This window comes from Mauremys mutica, chromosome 1, assembly GCF_020497125.1.
Source record: "Mauremys mutica isolate MM-2020 ecotype Southern chromosome 1, ASM2049712v1, whole genome shotgun sequence".
Lineage (NCBI taxonomy): Eukaryota > Metazoa > Chordata > Testudines > Geoemydidae > Mauremys > Mauremys mutica.
In genome coordinates, this window is record NC_059072.1 from 247,537,020 (window position 1) to 247,557,455 (window position 20,436).

Sequence of the window (20,436 nt, forward strand, 5' to 3'; positions counted from 1 at the left end):
CATCAGCCATGTGTATCAGTCAAAATTCTAATGTGAGAATGGCACTGCAGTAATTGGAAGTGATGGGGCCAGGCTGATGCAGAAGATTTGTTAGAAGATCAAAGTAAACATATGCCACTCTCAGAATCAGTATTTTAATTGCAGTCCTTTCATCTTTATTAAGCAAAATGCTCATGCAATCAACATACCTTAAAAATCTTTTTTTTTCTTCTGTTCAGCAGTTATGAATTTGGACATTAAATCAATGGATTAAAAGTCAATGGGCCTCAATTCTCTCCATGCTCTGTATAGGTGTGGGGGAGGGGGAAATCCATCAGGGAGCCAGTAACAGTTTATAACAGTTCCATTATGAGCCAGATTGTGAAGGGTCACTCAATGGGTGTGCAGGGACAGAAGAGACTCCCTATCTTTAGGGCCTCTTGCATAGGGCTGGCCAAAATAAGAGTCCTTGGGCTTACCTGATCACAAGAATCCCTGAGACACAGTGCCTCTGGAGCGCCTTAGTAGGGCAGTGAGCTTCTGCACCCCCCCAACACAAGCCGGTGCTTCAAAAGCACCAGAGTATTTTAAATAGTATTTTTTAAGTTTTGAAAATTAAAATTATCTTGAATTCATATGCTAAAAAAAACAGCTTGGATATGGTGACTTTCATTACATTAATCCTATTTTAATTTACTGGTAACACCATCAATCACAATAGAGCTGTTCTTGTGATTTATTACAGACATTCAACAAGAACCTCAGCTGGGGTAGAGCAGTGTCTCAAGTTAACAGAGCTGAGGATACAGTTATTTCTATTATTTCCCCCCCAAAAGGGTGTAATTAACATTTTTAAATAAAGCAAATAATTAAAATAAAATAAATAATACCTGGCACTTCCCCTTGTGCCCAGCCTTCTGGTCCCCAGATCAGGGAAAACTAAGCGAACAAGCTAAAAAACACAAAAGATAAGAGTTACCTGGGCAAGTCATACTAACATATAAAGTAGCCCCAGTGACTTCAGTTAGCTTTCTCATGTAACTAATGTTTGCAGGATTGGGTCTGACATGAATCTTTTTAATCAAGTTCATCAAGTTGCTGAGTATCCTCTTTGCTCATATTGAAGGAAATGTGAATTGAAATCATTCAGCACCTCTCAAGATTAGCACCATGTAATAATACTTAAGTGTAATAATCCAGATTGCTATTATTACACACACAGCATGAGTATGAGCTATCTTATAAAGCCACAGACAAAACAAGAGAGCTCATGCTACTTTTCCTCTTTAGAACAGGAACAGATTATCAAATACACAAGGCATCTACTCTAGATAAACCTTGGGAGTCTTTGTTGTGCAGGGTAGGAACAAAATGAATCAGGTATGAAGTTGTTTGGTGTCAAAGGCCTTGTCTACACTAGACTTTTTTTTCCAATTGCCCTAAGATGCAGCTCCCACATTGGTAGTAACGATGGGAGTTCTAATGCAACCAGGTTGGCAGTGTCTGCCAGCATTTTTACCATGGCGTTACCTCTATTTGATCTAAACTGAGTTAGATGACACAGTAGTAAAAATAAAGGAGCTTTATCTATACAGCAATTAAACACCCAGCAGCTGGCCCAAGTCAGCTGACTCGGAATCACGGGGTTTGGGCTGCAGGGCTGTAAAACTGCTGTGTACACATTCAGGCGTGGGCTGGAGCCTGAGTTCTGAGACCCTGTAAGTGGAGAGGGTCCCAGAACCCAGGCTCCAGCCGAAGCCCAAATGTTACACAGCAATTTTTAGCCCCACAGTCCGAGTCCTGCGAGCACAAGTCAGCTGACCTGGACCAGCTCAGCAGCCATGTCACAGGTCTTTTATTCCTCCATAGACATAACCTAAAGGTCTTGGGGTGAAATCCTTGCAGTGAAGTCAATGGTAAAATTCCCATTCACTTCAATAAGACAAGGATTTCATCCCTTGACTTGTCTACAGACCAATTTGCACCAGTTTAACAAAATGTGTCTTTTAAAACCCATTTAATTAAACCAGTGCAAGTTTGTGTGCCATATTTTGGTTTAAGAGTTGCTTATTTTGATTTAGCTTAATCCTGTGAAACGACAATAAACTACTCTGAAACTGAAATAAGAATAGCTACATACAACTTATACAACTAAACTAAACTGATTTTAAAAAAATACTTCTAATTAAACAGCGGCAAGTTAATGTGCAGACAAGGCCTACAATACCAGCAATAGCTTGAATACCAGTGGAGTTGCACCAGTGGTAGCAATAGTGGGAAATTTTGAGCAAAAAATGTGTAGGGTAACAGTAGTCAAAAATGTTATTTTTTCTTTAAGCAGGACGGCATCTGTTTATTAGGACTGAATGATTAGAGTCTTAAAAGATAATTCCCCTATTGGCTATAAAAGCTCCAGACTATTAGAAGAGTGACATTGTCTAAAGTACTTTTTTTACTCCTGCATCGTGCTTTGCTTGGATGATTCTATAAACACACACACATTCTGTGTGTGGAGCAAAATCTTCATAAGTAAATTTTTTTTTTTTTTTACTGATAAACAACATGAAGACCAGGATGCTTTGCAGCATCAAAACTTGGATAAAAAAATACAGTGCTAATTGTTTACATGAAATATAAAGTTTTCAGTCTACACCTGACAGGTTTGTTGGTATAGCTATACTGGCAAACCTTCCTGTTGTAGACACAATTTAACTCTTATGCCAGTTTGAAGAATAAAATAAGCTGTCCTAGCAAAAGGACTTTTTTGCTGGTATAATTTCATCTATGCTGTGTCTAGAGCTTTTGCAGGTATAGAAATGTCATTTTAAAAAAATCACATCTCTAATCAACATTACAATACCAGCAAAAGTTTTGAATGTAGACCTGACCTCAGAGAGAAAATAATGGAGATAAAATTCCCCAAGCGAGCCAAAGAGGATATTATACCAAGAGATAGGATAGCAGCTTTCAAACAAAATCTCTCCCAGCATTCTACATTGAAGGTATCTTATTGCATAACTACTTATCCTTGTCTGTAAATTAAGCTCCCTTAGTTTGCAACATGATCAAACCTTGTACAAGTGTCTCTTTATGAATTTACACAAGGTCTCAGCCCATTATCTTAAGCCCCATATATGCTATAAAAGCAATGTGCTTTGTACCTTTCCAAATGTAGCTGGATTTACTTGATTCTGAGCATTCTGAGTGCAATTCTCTATATACATTTCATAAAGTAGACAACGAGGTATGCTGTATCCTTCACAAACATAGAAATTATCCGCTATCCTTTAAAACAAAATGGTACAAAATGTATATCAATTTATGTCAAGATTAGAAAGTTATTGGCCTGATTCTGATATCACTCCAGGTTTACACTGGTACAACTCTGCTGACTTCGATAGAGTTACTCCTAATCTACAACAGTGTGAGATCAGAATCACATCCACTACTTCTAAGTGGATCCATAGTCTAAAGAAAATGGTACATCCTCACATATGTGAATTAGAGACTGTTCTCAGGTTCCTTTGAATTCCCATTGGAAGACCTGTCAGTTCCTATGTATCAAGACGTTGTGTGAATATACTCCACAGAGCAACAAACCTATCAGATACTATGCGGTTTTGTTTTATACTATAGTTTAATAGCATCATAGTTAAAACTGACATCAAAGTTAAAGCTGACATGGAAAAGTATTAGTATCTCTAAAATGGGAAACTACTGTGATCTTCTAATGTATAATGCAAATATAAAAGGCTCCACAACCAAATGTAATATATTAATTAAGCATTTGTTTTCATTTTTAAAAGATGCTGTATAACAGGGCATTACAAACGTTAGACCGCACCAGAATACAAAGGGCCAAATTCTAATGTCATTCACACCTGTGAAATCCCACTGATTTTAGCACAAGTATAGAAGAGAGCAGAATTTAGTCTGATATTACTACTCAGTATCACTGCTGATATCCAGACTGCTCTTGATGTGCTTAAATTAGGGATTGGCAACCTTTGGCACGAGGCCCATCAGAGAAATCCGCTGGCGGGACAGGATGGCTTGTTTACTTGCAGCGTCTGCAGGTTCGGCCGATCGCACCTCCCACTGGCCGTGGTTCGCCGTTCCTGGCCAATGGGGGCTGTAGGAAGCGGCGGCCAGCACGTCCCTTGACCCATGCTGCTTCCCACAGCCCCCATTGGCCTGGAACGGCGAACCGCAGCCAGTGGGAGCTGCGATTGGCTGAACCTGCAGGTAAACAAACTGTCCTGGCCCGCCAGCGGATTTCCCTGATGGGCCCCGAGCCAAAGGTTGCCGAACCCTGGCTGAAATGCTCATTCTTGGGCCAAATCCCACTCACCTTACTCTCCTAAGTGGTCACATTAAAGTAAACTACTTGTGTGAGTAAGATGAGGAAGATTTTGAATGTAGTTTCTTGTTAGCCTAAGTTACTATCACCACCAGAAAAATACAGTTTAATTAAGAGATAATGCCAATGGCATCCAGGCTAAGAATAATACTTCCTATAGCACAAATACTGAAGCAAAACTGACGCATTTGTGGGAAATAAATGTTGAGACAGGGAGAAGATTAATTTTCAAAGCATGACTCATGGATCATATGAAAATGTTCAATTACAGCGACTTTATTTCTGTTATACCAAATAATTTATGTTGATTTAATTATTTTAGCAGTCAGTTACTCATAGTACCTTTACTGACATTCTTTAGTCAGTCAGTCAAACTGCCTTAGAAAACAGACTTAGAAGCACTAGCTTATCCATGAAGTACACATTTTAAAATAGCATTGGCTGTTTTTATTAACAACCTGATTTCAGGCTGGTTAACATTTATCTTTCTGACAGGTTTCAGAGTAGCAGCGGTGTTAGTCTGTATCCGCAAAAAGAACAGGAGTACTTGTGGCACCTTAGTCTCTAAGGTGCCACAAGTACTCCTGTTCTATTTATCTTTCTGCTTTATCTTTTATCCTAATGGGTTAGGATTCCAACAATCTGGTTGGCTGAAACAGATTATTTGATATAACTGAGAAAGAACATTACTTCTGGGTATTCTAATGTGAGGGACTGGATTATTTCAACTCAGCTTCTTACTCATGCCTCCTCTCGTTTCCTCCACAGAGTGTCCCCCCACTTCTGCTCTTTCCCTTTTAAAGAGACCCCCCAGGCCTACCTCCCTACCTCTCACCTGTTCGCAGCCTATGCACTCATCCACTAAACAATCCTACAACCTCAGATTGTCAGCCCACCACCTGAGAGTATTGCTTGGCCTCACCTCCCTGCACACAGCTGCTCTGGGCTTCCTGCCAGTTTCTCACCATCTCCTGTTGTGAATGAATTGCTTCACAGCTAGAGGCAGGGATGAGCAACCAGCATCAAGGTAGTGAACACAGGCAGAGGGCATGCTGAGATAATGGGGTGTTCCCATCATGGGGGTGAGGAAATAGTATTCGGTCTAGTGAAGAGTCCTTACTTGCCTCTCAGCAGCCATAAATCCTCCCTTTCCCTGGGTAAAGAACCATCAGAAAACCCTTAAGAATTGAACATTCGTCCCTGAGGTATTAAACCTGGATCCAAATTCATCCCAGGTATAACACCGCTGGAATCCACTGAATTACAAAAGAGATTAATTTCTTTAGGGTTTTAGTCAGTTTTCTAGGAAACAAGAATGCAAGTTTTGTACTTCAATAATGTTTTTATCCAATAGTTTTGCCTGTGCATTTAACTATTTATTGACATAATATTAAACTACTTTTGTTTTTAGTTATTTTTTTTCAATCTTTTTTCTTAAAACATATCAAACATATTCTAGGTGCCAACATATAAAAGAAGTACAGAAGTACTATGCATCAGAAAAAAGACCAAGAAGAAATGCAATGCTTGGATTTCCATGTATTAACCACAATATTTCCAGCACATGGATTTTTGTGGCACAGATCTAAAGAAACAAACAAAAACTAAGGAAATCAAAATCAAGCAAGAAAAGGGTGGTGGGGAGAAAAGAGACAAAGAGGAGAGGGGGGGTGTCGATTTATCTCCCATCTTTTGACCAGGTTTCCTGCAGAGCTGTTTAGTTGACCAGTTCTAGGAAACTGTTCCAAATGGACTCATATTTTTCCAGGGTTTGCTGTCCATTGTATGTGATCCTCAGGGCTGGCCTTAGAGAAAATGGCACCCTGGACAAACTTGCATTTTGGTGCCCCTACCCACCATTGCCTATGGTCCCCCCACCCTCCCTTCCCCCACCCCCTGCACTGTGCCACCTTCACCCCTAATCCCCGCATCTCCCTCTTGTGCCCCTAACCCCTGCACTGTGCATGCCCCCTTCACCCAAACCCCTGCCCTCCCTGTCCTGTGCCCCAACCCCTGCACTGTCTGTGCCCCCTCACGCCAACCCCTGCATTCCCCTCCGGTGCCCCAATACCTGACCCCTCCTGCGCCCCTAATCCCTGCACTATGCCCCCTTCACTCCAACCCCCGCACTTCTCTCTTGTGCCTCGACCCCTTCACTGTGCCCCCTTCACTCCTACCCCCTGCACCTTCCTCCGGAGTCCCTAACCCCTGCATCCCCCTCCTGCACCCACGTGAGGAAACTGACCCACCTGGATACACAAAGCAGCTGGCATTGCTGCTCATTCCCCCACTGGACTCCTGCTCCTCTGCCCCATGCACCCCCTGGGCTGCATAAGGAGAGGGCAGGAGAGCAGCAGCTGCTGATGCCTCAGCATAGCCAAGTGACCTGAATGCAAGGAGCCCTGCTGTGTGTGTTGCGGGGGGGGGGGGCAGGGGGGGAGAGTGTGTGTGTGTGAGAGAGAGTGTGTGTTGGGTTGAAGTGAATGTGTGTGTGCCTGAGTGTATGAGTGTGCTGGCTCTTTAAGAAAGCACACAGGGTCAGGAACCTGAAGACTTGTGTTCAGACACAAGCAGCCGCCAGCAGCTCTAGGCCCAGAGAGGCAGCAGCACACACACAGATTCCCCCCTGTCCCCGATCATCCCATCTCAGTGGAAATCGGGTGCATGGGTGAGGGGGACACCCTAGCATAAGCCCCCCCCAGCAGACAGAAGGATGCTCCCAGTCCGGAGTTGCCAGGGGAGGCTGGGGCGGGGGTGGGGTGGGGTAGGGGGCAGGAACAGCAGTGGCTGCACACGAGCAGGGGGAAGGAGGGGAATCCCTGCTCCGGAGGAGTCACCTGGTTCCCACGGCTGGTCGTTCAACTGCCCCTGCAGCTCAGGTCTCTCCCCACCCTCCAGCTCTGCCGCTCGCCTGCCCGCCGCCTCCGCCAGCCCAGCTGGCCCTCAGCAGGCCAGACGGGAATCCAAACCCTGCGCATGTTGCCCTCTTTGGCGGGCCGCCCTGGACAGGGGCCCGGACAGCCCACCCCAGAGGCTGGGCCTGGTGATCCTTTCCTTCGCAGCTAGGTCCACCAGCCATTATGCCAGCCTTCATGCTGAGTATTAGACTACTTTTGGACCAAAATCTTGTGTATTTTTATAGTCAACATACCAAACAGAAAATAAAACTCAAACTTGTATAAACTTATCACAGAAAGAATATAAGATGGTGATCTACAAGCTCATTGAGGAGAAAGGACAGTGAGTGGTTAGGAGCTAGCCTAGGACTCATGTGACCTGTAGTCAATTCCCTGCTCTGCTACAGACTTCCTGTGTGAGGGATAGCTCAGTGGTTTGAGCATTGGCCTGCTAAACTCAGAGTTGTGAGTTCAATCCTTGAGGGGGCCATTTAGGGATTGGGGCAAAAATCTGTGTGGGGATTGGTCCTGCTTTGAGCAGGGGGTTGGCCTAGATGACCTCCTGAGGTCCTTCCAACTCTGATATTCTATGACCTTGGACAAGTCACTTAGCCTGTCTATGGCTTTGGCTACGCTTACACGTCAAAGCGCTGCCGCGGCAGCGCTTTGAAGGGCTAAGTGTAGTCAAAGCGCCAGCGCTGGGAGAAAGCTCTCCCAGCGGTGTCCGTACTCCACCTCCCTATGGGGAATAACGGACAGCTTTGACCACACTGGCGCTTTGCAGCGCCGCAATTTGCAGCGCTGGAGAGGGTGTGTTTTCACACCCTGCTGCAGCGCTGCAAATTTGTAAGTGTAGCCAAGCCCTATGTCTCAGTGCCCCATCTGTGAAATAGCACCTATTCCATTGTGCAAAGTGGTGGCCACATCTCATCACAAACAGCCCAGCCGTGGGGGTACCAAAGCGGCACATGGTGCCTCACCTCCATGCCATGGAGGTCCCAGCGCAGTGGCCAGTATAATGCCCCTTTCTGCCCCATGCCGGGAGCTGCCAGAGCAGTTATAGGCATCTGCCGCCCTGGGGCTGCTAAAGCCCAGGTCTGGCTCCTTTTGCAAACCACCCCGAGGGTCAGGCCATGCAGCGGGGAAAGGGAGGCTCCCTCCCGGGCAGGGCAGCGCGGGGGCCGGCGCGGGCACCCACCACTGGGTGATGGAGTGGTACAAGCGGCTGCTGCTGCTGCTGCTGCTGGTCGGGGCAACCTCCGCGCCCTCCGCCATCCTCTGCAAGCCCGGGGCCGCCGGGGGGCGCTGCGGGGCCGGGCAGGGGCTGCTGCCCCCGGGGCGCTGTTTACTTTAGAAGCCGGTTCCAGAGCGCGGGGCGGGCGAAGGCGGCTCAACGCGCGAAGCCCGCGGAGGGAGGCGGGGCCGGGCTGCTGCGGAGGAGCCCGCGGGCGGCAGGGGGCCCAGGAAAACGCTGCCGGGCGGGAAGGGACGCGCCCGGAGCGGGCTCGCAGCCCCTTCCCCGCCGTAGGGACTGTCTCGCGCGGCAGTAGCCCGGCCGGACCCGGCTCCTCGGGGGCGGACTGTAACGCTCAGCGGCACCGGCTGCACACCCAGCCCCGTGCCCCTCCCGCCTCATCTCCCGGGGAAACCCTCGCAGCTCTCCCGTCTCCAGCCTGAGAGAGAGACAGCCAAGTCCGCCAGCCAGCCTCGCTTTCTTGAAATCATTGCTCCTGGCTTCACTTCCCCCTAATCCGCAAAGCTGGCGCCCTGCATCCCCTGATTTCCATCACTCCTCAAACAGGCACCAGCAGGGAGCAGCTTCTGTACTTCTCCTTTATGCCCAGTCCTGGGCCCACTGACAAAGAAAGTTTTGCTTGTGACTTCCATCTTTGCCTTCATTGGGTACAAACGGGGCCCAGTCCTGCGCAAATAAAGTCAGTTGGATGTTTGAGGTTAACTTCCAGTGAAACAGGATGAAGTCTATAATTGGAGACACTTAGTACCAAAACAATGAGATGCACAAAAGATTGCCCAGAGCCTCTTAAAGAACTTTGGAAAATACAAAGGACATCTTTGCTTACACTGAGTAGTACCTTAGTTCACAAGCAGTCCTAGTTATTTTTCACTTCTAATAAACAAAATGCTCATAACAGCAATAAAATGACATCCTGACATCTACAATATTGTCAACAGTACGGATAACAGTCATTTCTTTTTCATCATCATAATCCTGGCCCCAATCCTGCAACTGGAACTGTGCAGAAAGAGCCTTTGATTTCAGTGGCACTACTCATGCTTAAAGTTAAGCATGTACACAAGTGCTAGGCAGGAGCAAAGTCTAAGGTACCCAGCAACATAAACAGAGCGAAATTTCTGACCCTTAATAGGGTCTTTCCTGGAACTCAGTAAAACATTCCCAGATCTGACTTCTGTGTGAATTGCATGTAGGAAAACTAATGACATGTAAATAATTGTATGCAAAGATGTTGGGTAAAGGCATAAAGCAGCTATTACGCAGCAGTACATTTGGATAACGTAAGCACTCTTTTAATACATTTTTGTGGGCATTTTAAAGCATTACTAACAGGGTTTTATATAAGGATGCCTTAAACTCCCATAATTTTTTAATTTCTCTTTGATATAGACAGATGAAAAGACTGTCTGCTCCACTGAAACCCTTTAAGCACTTTTCCATTGCAAGCATCCATTATGCAAAATGAGTTTTATTACCACATGACTGACAATAATAAATTATATATGGTTGGAGCATCTAAAAGCTTCCTAGTGGACAGAACTGAATTACATCAGAATTCTGCCTCTCAGAACCTGCCATGGCTTCTCAATGTTAATTAACTGTTGATACCCTAGCAGAAAGGTTTTACACAGACAGATTTGTTGTATTTATCATGACAATAGGATCAAAACAAACTTGTCTTTAGACCAGTGGTTTACAACCTGTGGTCTGCAGACCCCTAGGGGTCCACAGATTATGTCTCAGAGGTCTGAAGGGGGCCGCATCTCCATTTGAAATTTTTTACGGGTCCGCAAATGAAAGAAGGTTGAAAACCATTGCTTTAGACAAATAACTTAAAAAGGGGGGACAAATAAAAAAAGACAGCTTGAAGGTAGATGTGTTTTTTTAGTCCATGTTATATTCCTACATTCTAGCCTGCACTTAAGGGGGCAGCACACAAGCCATAATGTATAATATACATTGCTTTTAATCTGTAGAACCCTAGTACTGTATTGAGAACCTCATCTGCAGGCCCCTTCATCCACACAGTTCTCAATGTGGGATTCAGGCCCATCCTTGAAAACTGTCGCATAAAACACAGGCTCATGTACACACACAGTAACCAGTGCAATTAGGTACAACGGTCATTAATAACTCTGTTTAATAACAGCCTTAGTAACAACCTGCAGGACTAGAACCAGGAAGTTCCAGGCCACCGCTTCAGTATTGCGACCAGAAGCCAGGTTTCTGCTGGGGGATCCTGTGATGCTAGTAGAAACAACAGGAAGTACCGCCCATCAGGGCTTTAGTTGAGAGTCCTACACATCGCACAGATTGCCCATACGGGGATATAAACCAGGAAGCCATCACAAGAAGATTCTGAGTTACGATGCAGACTTTCTGCTTGCTTATGCTCCAGACTTTGCCTTGCTGTAAACCACAAACTCTGGCCCAGTACTCAGTTTGACCCTGACTCCGCTACTTGCCTCCTATCTGTAATTCAGTGCCTGACCCAGACTTCCTGGCATCTTGACCCCGACCTCATTACTTGGCTTTTGTCTGCAAGTCAGTGGTTGACCCTGACTTCCTGACCCAGCTCAACCCCAACTCTGCTACTTATCTCCTGACCATAACTTGGTAATTAACTCATGCACACAGGCCACCCACAGCCTAGCCCTGACAACTGTTTTTCCCAGTGTAGACTGCATATGAATCTCCAAGGAGATTTAGTATGAACGGCTACAGCAATGCCAAAAAGGTTAGACAAGTCAATATTTCAAATCAGGCCAGTTATTTAGTGGTCTTGTAAGTTAGTGGGCAGATTCACTAGCTGCGATGGTCCAAAATAAGCCTAAATGCAGCAGTCAGTTCCATCTTGCTCTTCTCAGGGCAGATTTTATTAAATAAAAAATGCAAAAGGCTCAAAGTAATATGAAATGGCTAATAAATAGCCTTCCCTGCATTCTGCAAGCTGGTAGTAGAAAGGACACATCTTTCCCCCCACTTGTAGCCTTTCTTGAATCTTGGCTACTATAGAAAAGTCTTTTCCTGACCCTGGATCTCTCCTATTGACTGCCCCTAAGAAACAGGCAGCCTATATCATGTGGATCCTATGCTTACATCTATTGTGACCACAGCTTGCAGTTTTAAAGGGACCAAGGACTGTTACAGGCACATTGGGTCTATCTGAAATGCCATGAAGTAGGTGGAGTCCTCAAGATAAACTAATTCCACTGGGAAAACAACAACCTCCCCCTTCAAAGGGAAGGGGTCACAAAAATGTGGAGACCAATTGACCTCCTGGGAGCAACAAAAATCAAGCAGGGACAAGCTTGGGTCAGAGGTTAAAAACAAGGGAACCAGAAAGGGAAAATTGAGCAGAGAATTCTCCAAAAGAATCCACTACTGTGAAAAGTTGTTCATGGAGTCAGTGGACCCCACCCAAAAGCACTCTGCCTGGATGCATGATTTAACTGGTGTAAGAAATAGTACCCACTGTCACAGAGATGTCCAGCTTCCTGACAGGAGGATGAGTACATGTGCCCTAAGGCTTAGTGCCTTGTTACAAGTTTGAAACTCAATTTTCTTCCACTTTTCAGAAAATTTCTTCTTATCCTTCAGAATAATCCTGGCAATTTTCAGACAAAACCATAGTATCCAAATGGTTAAAGGACTTTGATTGTAAACTTAAGCTCTGATCCTTCAGTTTAATCAAACAGAACTTTGCGGCACCATGGATTCCAGGGTCTGTCCCTTCAGTTCCAATGGCAGGATTGGGGCCATAATGATTATAAAGACAGTACCATAACTCCATATTCTGCCATAATTTGAAAGACACCAGGCTACTTTATTGCTGTTGTGGATATCCTCTTTATGTTAAATGAAACTCCTCTGGACACATTTTAAGGGAAAATATCTGCCCTTGAATCAAGACTAATTTATGACCTAAAATTAGGTATGGTTGAATTGATTAAAAAACCCCAAGCAAACTCCTTTCCTCCAACCTTCACCTGTAGCTAGAACAAATTTGAATCAACCCTTGAGGTCATAAAAGGGTCAGAAATTACCTTAAATAGTTTATTTTGCACATAATTGCTTCCTAGTTTCAGCCAGGTGCTTCTTCAGTTACCATCCCCCTAACTGCCAAGCAGGACAGTATTGGCACCCTTATGGGTATATCTATAATTGGCGAAACATTCTTCTGTACCAGTGTTACCAACAGCAGAAGTGGTAGTATAGAAAAGGCACAGATTCTGAAGAGTGCAAGATTATATGGTCCTCAAAGCACTTGCATCTTGTCTCCATTGCTTTTTCCACCATTGGTAGCAGTAGTGTAACTGACTCAATGCAGTAAAATACAAATTTTTCTATGAGATAGTTGCTTGATCTATTTTCCTGTGGAAATTGGTGATGATGGTCAGGGCCCTACCAAATTCAGTCCGTTTTGGTCATTTTCACAGTCATAGCATTTTAAAAAATAATAAATTTCATTATTTCAGCTATTTAAATCTGAAATTTCAGTGTTGTAATTGTAGGGGTCCTGACCCAAAAAGGAGTTGTGTGTGGGTGGGGGGGGGTGTCACAAGGTATTGTAGGTGGGGGTACAGTACTGCTAGCCTTACTTCTGCGCTGCTGCTGTCATTGGCGCTGCCTGCAGAGCTGGGCCCTCAGTCAGCAGCTGCCACTCTCCAGCCGCCAGCTCTGAAGGCAGCAGCACAGAAGTAAGGGTGGCATGGTATAGTATTGCCATTCTTACTTCTGCACTGCTGCTGGCAGGGCTCCACCTTCAGAGCTGGGCACCAGCCACCAGCTGCCGCTTTCCGGCCTCAGCTGAAGGCAGCGCAGAAGTAAGGGTGGCAATACTGTGACTCCCTAAAATAACCATGTGACCCCCCCTGCAACTTCCTTTTGGGTCAGGACCCCCAATCTGAGAAATGCTGGTCTTCCCTGTGAAATCTGTAAAGTATAGGGTAAAGGCACACAAGACCAGATTTCATGGTGGGAGACCAGATTTCACAGTCTATGATGGTTTTTTCATGGCCATGAATTTGATAGGGCCCTAATGATGGGTAAGAGGTAAGAAACTTGGTCTGGAACAGTATACAAGTAGGTCTTTAAAATGACGAACGACAGGGTTTAGGCAGTGTTTGAGCAAAAGTCTTGTTTGAGAAAGGTAAACATGCTGCTTCAAGAAATAATTCATCCACTGAATTTTTGTTGTTTTCCATATCTCCACGACATGACCTACCAGGGTGTAGCAGGATGGTGCAGTAGCATCTGTATAAATGACTGGTTTTTCCCTTTGATATTTTAATGGTGCCAAGTGATCAGCTGTTATCTCAATCTGATCGGTTTACTGTGAACAGAGATCTTGAAGATACTAGCTAGATTGCAATTCTCAGTTTGAAATAAATCAACCTGGTTGCTCTTAGAAAATACAAGATTATATTTCTTTGTTTCACAACACTTGAAGCAGCAGCAAAAACAAAACAGAACTGCAATCACCTTCACCATGAACATAGTGTTTTGACATGTTCAAAGCTCTTTAGGGCCTCTGTCTGGTAGATAGGAGTAGAACACTATTGTACACACGAGGCACACCAAGTGTTGTATGCAACTTTTTCAGTAAGGCAAGGGCTTTTACGGCAAGTGATGGGGGGCTAATGCACACTTTTGTGCATCAAGGCCAAGTACAGCAATACATTTTAGCATATGCTTAAGTCCACTTCAGTTTGGCAAAGCACTTAAGCTAAACACAAAGTTAAGTGCATACTTAAGTGCTTTGCTGAATAGGGATAGATTGCTGAATCAGTGTTAACGAAGCAGGGCTCCTACAGCTATGAAGCCATAGGGAGTTGTAGGGGCTATGCTAGAGATGACTATCTCCTCAAGGGAGGGCAAGGTACCAACTTCTCTTAAATAAGTGATTGTGTCTTAAGCAAACATCTAATATCTCATGATAGTCTTTCCAACTATTGCTGCTCTCAAATTTGTCTGGAAGCAGAGCCTGCAGCAGAGCCAGTCTCTGGGCAATCTAAGGAGTTTAGCTGGCCTGTAGTAGGCTACCTAAATGGCTACACTGCCTGACTGTTGGAAGTGTCAGGAGACTAGCTCTTAATCCCAGCAGCAGCAGCTGTTCAGTGGCTGCTCAAAGCATTCACCGCTGGCTGCAATAACCTTGGTCCTGCCTTGCCTCACTCCAGGTAACCCAGCTCTGACCCTTGGCTCCAATTCCTGACTCTGACCCTCTGCTCTGGCCTCTGACTCCAGCTCTGACCCTGAGCTCCTATTCCTAGCTACTGACTCCTGTTCTAACCAGTCGACATGACTCCTGCTCCAGTCATTTGGCATGATTGCACATGTCCTGAGCTCAGACAGTTTAAGCCGCCCAACACAAAAATAAGAGAACTAGAGCTGATGCAGCAATCGTGTATTCCCCAAAGATCAATATCCCTGATGGAAATAGTGGGAGCCCCCCCCATGGGGGGACCTATGTTCCTATTTGTCAAGACTGATTCCCCACTCTGGCACTTTGAGTACAGAAGGTGGGGGCCCACAAGGACTCTAAAAATTAATACTGGCCACTCCAAGCTTATATTAAACTCCCAAGGTTACAGCTTCTCTCTGACCTTGGATTGGTAGATGCTGCCACCACCCAGTTGCAAAACCCTTTTGAGAACCCAGGAAGGCACACTTGGGAATTCCTTCCTGTGGGGTACCCTCAAGCCCTTTCACCCTCCTCACTCCCCCAGGGAAGAGCTGAGAAAGAAAAAAAGAAAAGGAAATCAGCTGTTGCCACCAGCTAATTAAATAATGTGCACAAACATCTGAAGACACAAAAATCCAATTCTGTTCTTAAAAAAGGTAAATTTTATTAATAAAAAAGAAGAAAATACATCTGGGAATTTAGGCTTTTGCTAGATTAAAAAAAAATTACAAGGATTAAGCATCAGGAATAGCTCTCTTGAGGTCCAGCTTAAAGGTTACAAGCAAAACAAAAGCACCTGGGGTTAGCACAGAGGAATCCACAAGCCATAAAGAAATAAAAGGGATAAATCTAACCGTGTCTTCCTAGACATTTCCTGATTTCCTTACATATCTGGGGTTTTAGATGAGTAGTTTCTAGGTATGACACTGATGATTTTTCATACCTGGCCCAAGCTTTTCATAGCATAACTGCTCCCTGTCTGCCTCTCCCCTAGAACAGACAGACAGACAAAAGGGAAGACTTGTTTCAACTTTAAAAAGTTCTAGCCTTCCCATTGCTCTTCTGGCCAGGTGCCCACTCACTTCTTTTTACCTATGCATCGCAACGAGACTTTTTAACCCTTTACAGATAGAGCAATTAGAGAACAGCTACTAAGAGGGATTTTATAGCTACTGGCTGGGTGTCCATAAAAGGGAGCTCCCCCCACCCCCATTCATTTATCACACTATTACACCCCGCCCTAGGAAAGGAGCAGCAAAGATAGGTCCTCCAGGCCTTCTTAGAGAAGCCTCACAGAGGCATCCCATCAGAGTCCAGCAGGCTCAGATAAAAGGCATTTCAGGGCCTTAACATTAGCAGGTCAGTTTTGGCTGGGACCTGAGGGGAAAGGTTATCTCTGGCCAAAGGAGCTTGAGGGATAGCCAGAGTCTGGTGCAGGCTACATTGGTTAAGCTGGGAAAGAGAGGGTCTGAGAACTTTAACCCTGAGATAATGGGTAAAGATAAAGAGGCCAGGTAGGAAGAGGCCAAGGGAATAAGCAGTAACAAATTGAAGTAAGTGATACAGGGCTGCTGTTAATAGGGTCCCTTGGGTGATGTCCTGTCCCTTTAAATGTTTGAGCATTCCCCCTCCTCAGTACAAAGCCTCACTTTTGTATTGGTTACAGTTTTGCTACCATAACAGTAAAATCTCCATTGCTGGCAGCTGCATTTCTATTAGTTCTGTGTCTATCTCCTTCTCTGTTGTATCCAGATATAACATATTGGCAATAACGTTCTGTGCCGAGATGTCCACTGTTACTATTTGCCTAGACAAGGGGAAGAAAAAGTATGTATATAATAATAATAATAATTAAAAAAAAAGAGTGGGGGAATCATCTAGAAGCACAAGGTGACAAACTGCTGCTAGGACAGTGATCCAGCTAGCTAGAGAGGGGGAAGTAGACAAATAAAGATAGAACAAAGGATAATAGTTCTGTAGTAACTGCCACAGCTGTCCAAACAAAACAAACAGTGAGGGGGAAAGCAAGCAGCCATGTGCCAGCAGGCAGGCAGAGAAACAGCCTGTAGTCTACACTGAGGGTTTATAGCCAGCAGAGGGAGCCCAAGTGCAGCCAAAGGAAGCATTCTGTAGTGTAGACAGAGCCAGCAGAGGGAAATCTGGTGCAAATAGTGCACAGTATAAAAAAAAAAAATTCTTGTGGCTGAGATGTCTAGGAGGTGTGAAGTCCCACAAAAGAGCAGAGAAATGGCAACTTTTGTGGACTTTTGGTGAAATCTGCAAACCATGGGTAATGTACCTCAAACATTAAGTAATTTGAAGGTTGCAATTCCATTCCAGATGGACAAAGAGTTTTGAACTTGCTGACGGAGATATGTTCAAAGGCATACGGTCTGCTGTGTGACCGATTGTCTCCAACAGTGCCTGGAACTGCAACGTTGTAGTTATGTTCCTGAAAAATGCAACTTTAAATGAAACGATGTTAAGCAAATCCAATTTCCCCATAAGAATTAATGTAAATAGGGGGGGTTAGGTTCCAGGGAAAAAATGTTTTGCCAGACAAAAGGCATTATATACATTTTAAACAAGCAATTTCATAGAGGTTTAAGTTTTAAACAATTTTAAAGAAACATTTTAATACTACAATCATTACTGCTGAGTATGAAGCTTGGTGGAGGTGGTAGAGTCAGAGAGTGGAAGAGGGTGGAATGTCCAGCTGCTCCTCTTGCTGAACTTTCTGAACTTGAAAAAACACATCTAGAGATTGTTGTTTTGCTTTCCTTTTTTTTTCCTTGGTAAATTTCTTTATAGCAAGTGTGAGGGTTTACGCCCCTCGTTGCAGGGTAGCATGGCCTAGTGGCCAGAGTCCATAGCATAAGCCCTCATTTCAGGGTAGTAGGACCTTACTACTGGCTCAGCAGTGGAGGGGGGTCCTACTGAATCACACTGAGGCTCACTGGGGGGGGAGGTACTAGTTCATCACCCCCACCCCCTCCAGATCACTTCTTACTGGCCTGGGAGTTGGGGGCCTCCCACGAATCCCAAGGCTCTCTGCAGATCTCCATGTCCATCGCCTCCCCTGGTTCCTCCCGCAGTAGGGGTTCATGCCAGCCTGTAGAAGCCTCTGTTCCCAGGAGCTTCCCGGTTAGGTCCTTCCCCTGCAGCCGCCAGCCCAGACTGAGCTGAGTTCCCTCCTTTTATGCTCCTAGAGCATTTGGAGCATGCTCAGTACAAATGGGGCGGGACTTCCTCCGTCAGAGCTACTGGTCTGATGCCGCTGGGCCTAGTGCGGGGCGGGACTGCCCCCTCACAGCAAGTCATTAGATGACCAACTCCCCAATCACTTTGGAGCTGTGTTCCCTGTCAGGAACCTCATAACTCAGGATCTGCAAGCCAGCCTTAACCTGCCTCCTCTCCCACCCCACATTCTCCCCTTTACTCTGCACGCCACATCCTCGCTTCTCCCCCTCCATCCCATGCCTCCTGCCCGCGGCAATCAACTGGTTTGCGGTGTTCAGGGGGGAGGAGAAGGAGGGGGACCCTGCGCGCAAAGTCTTCACTTATCCCTCTCCCTCCTGAATGCCGCAGACCAGCTGATTGCTGCGGACAGGAGGTGAGGGGAGCAGGGAAAAGGCGCTGAGCTGCATGGTCTGCTGGCAGGTGGTGGGTGTGGGTGTAGGGGAGCTGATAGGGGGCTGCCAGCTGTGGACAAAGCAGGCAGCCAAATAATGTTACAGCGGAGCATTGCACAACTTTAAACGGAGCATGTTCTGTAACGGAGCAGGTACGTAAAATCAAAACAACGTTAAGCAAGAGGACTTTAAGTGGGGAGTTACTGTATGCTGCAATTACTGCAGCAATGTAGGAACATTTTTCTCCTACTCCATCGATGATAGCAGAACGAAATCAGTTCTATGGTGACATCAGGGTAGTGGAGAATCAGTAGCACAGTTTGTTGCTGCTCTAAGGAAGTTGTCAAAGCATTATCAGTTCAGACAAACATTAAGTGATGCACTGTGTGACCAATTGATCTCTGCATTAGGAAATGACTGGATCCAGAAAAAGTTACTAACTGTATCAGCACATCCATTCAAGAAGGATATGGAAATAACAATTGCCATGGAGACCACAGGGAAGGATTCTCTGGACTTTAATGTCAACCGAGAAGTTCACCTCCTGCATCAGTGAGACAAAGGACCACAGGAATGTAAATAATTTCCATGTCACTGTTGTGCTCAAATGACACATACTGAGAAGGATTGCTGGGCACACTAGATCATTTGCAGAAAGTGCCAGAAAAAAAGGACACATCACCAAGACCTGCTGCACAGTTCAACAATCAGCAACATAAAGTAACTATCCATTCAAGAAGACATCTATGAAGACTGAACCTAAGAAAAGACAGAAGTTGGGAATTCATACTGGGGAAAAGACAGAAGCTCTAGTGACAATGATCAGCACTACATGTGTTATTGGAAGCTGGAATCAGAGATGGCATCTGGGTAACACCCTTGATTGAAGGAGTTCCTGCAAGAATGGAGCTTGATACTGGAGCTGCCATCTCACTGATTTCTGCATCTTCTTATCACCAAACTTTGTCACAAGTTTCCCTGGAAGAAACCTCAACAGTTTTGAAGACTTATACAAGAGAAAAGTTGGTTCCAAAATGAATATTCCAGGTGAAAGTTCAACTAGAAGGACAATCAATTGTTTTACCCTCGTATGTGATTGAAGGGAAGTGTCCACCATTATTTTACAGATCTTGGCTTGAGAAGCTCAAGATGAATTGGAGCAAGATCAAGGTGATCACAAAAACACCCCAAATTTTTCAAGAAGTACTGGACAGACACTCCAAAGTTTTTTAAAAAGCTTGGATAGATTAGCAACATGTTAGTGAAGCTCACTCATAAATTTGACAAAGAGCCAAAATATAGGAAGCCCAGAATTGTGTCTTATGCTTTGATGCCTCTGGTAGAAGCAGATTTGGACTGTTTAATGAACATCAGAGTCTTTTCACTGGTTTCACACAGTGAGTGGGCTACATCCTATTCTACCAGTGACCAAGAAGGATGGCTCATACTGAATTTGTGGAGATTTCCAAGTGACGCTGAATCCAGTTTTATGTGCAGACCAGTTTCCACTACCTTGTACTGAAGATATGTTTGCTGCTCTTCAGAGGGGACAGTGTTTCAGTAAATTAGATTTGTTCAATGTATACCTACTAATAGAGATCAATTCGGCATCTCACAAATGTCTGACAACATGCAAAACAGCTTATTTTCTTATAACAGGTTGCTTTTCAGTATTGCTTCAGCATCTATCCTGTTCCAGAAAGCCATTGATGAGATTCTGAAGGGACTGAACCAAGGTCAGTAGATGTGGATGACATCCTTGTTACAGGAAAGGATCAAGAGGATCATCATCCAAATTTGGATGAGGTCTTGCAACATGTGGAAGACCATTGTCTGAGAGTACGTCAAGAAAAATGAGAGATTTTCAAACCTTCAGGTGAATGCCTTGGACATGTGATTGATGCCACAGGCTGAAGGAAATCACAGAAGAAAGAGAAGGTGGGTCTTCAAGTGCTACTGCCAGAGAATGGGTCGCAGTTATGCTAATTTTTAGGACTACTTAGCTACTACAGTAAATTTCTGGCTAATCTGGCAACAGTATTGGCACCTTTACATGAAAGGTTACAAGCAAAGAAAAAATGGAAATGGACTAAAGAGTGTGATTGTGTATTTACGGAAGCAAAGAC

At 44.9% G+C, this 20,436-nt stretch overlaps 1 protein-coding gene across 3 annotated transcripts in view; it reads right to left on the bottom strand.

Annotated features, from left to right (window-relative positions):
* RFX8 (regulatory factor X8) overlaps positions 1–20,436 on the bottom strand; it is a 64,306-nt gene that overhangs the window by 33,847 nt on the left and 10,023 nt on the right. For 2 of the 3 annotated variants that reach the window (XM_045006097.1, XM_045006087.1), the window contains exons 1-3: positions 8,435–8,575; positions 3,141–3,264; positions 870–931 (exon numbers count right to left, since the gene is read on the bottom strand). In XM_045006097.1, coding sequence (XP_044862032.1) covers positions 870–931; positions 3,141–3,264; positions 8,435–8,511 — 263 coding nt within the window. In that variant the 5' untranslated portion in view covers positions 8,512–8,575. Of the gene's footprint in view, positions 1–869; positions 932–3,140; positions 3,265–8,434; positions 8,576–20,436 lie in introns of those variants that run through there. The other variant, XM_045006103.1, reaches the window with a different exon arrangement.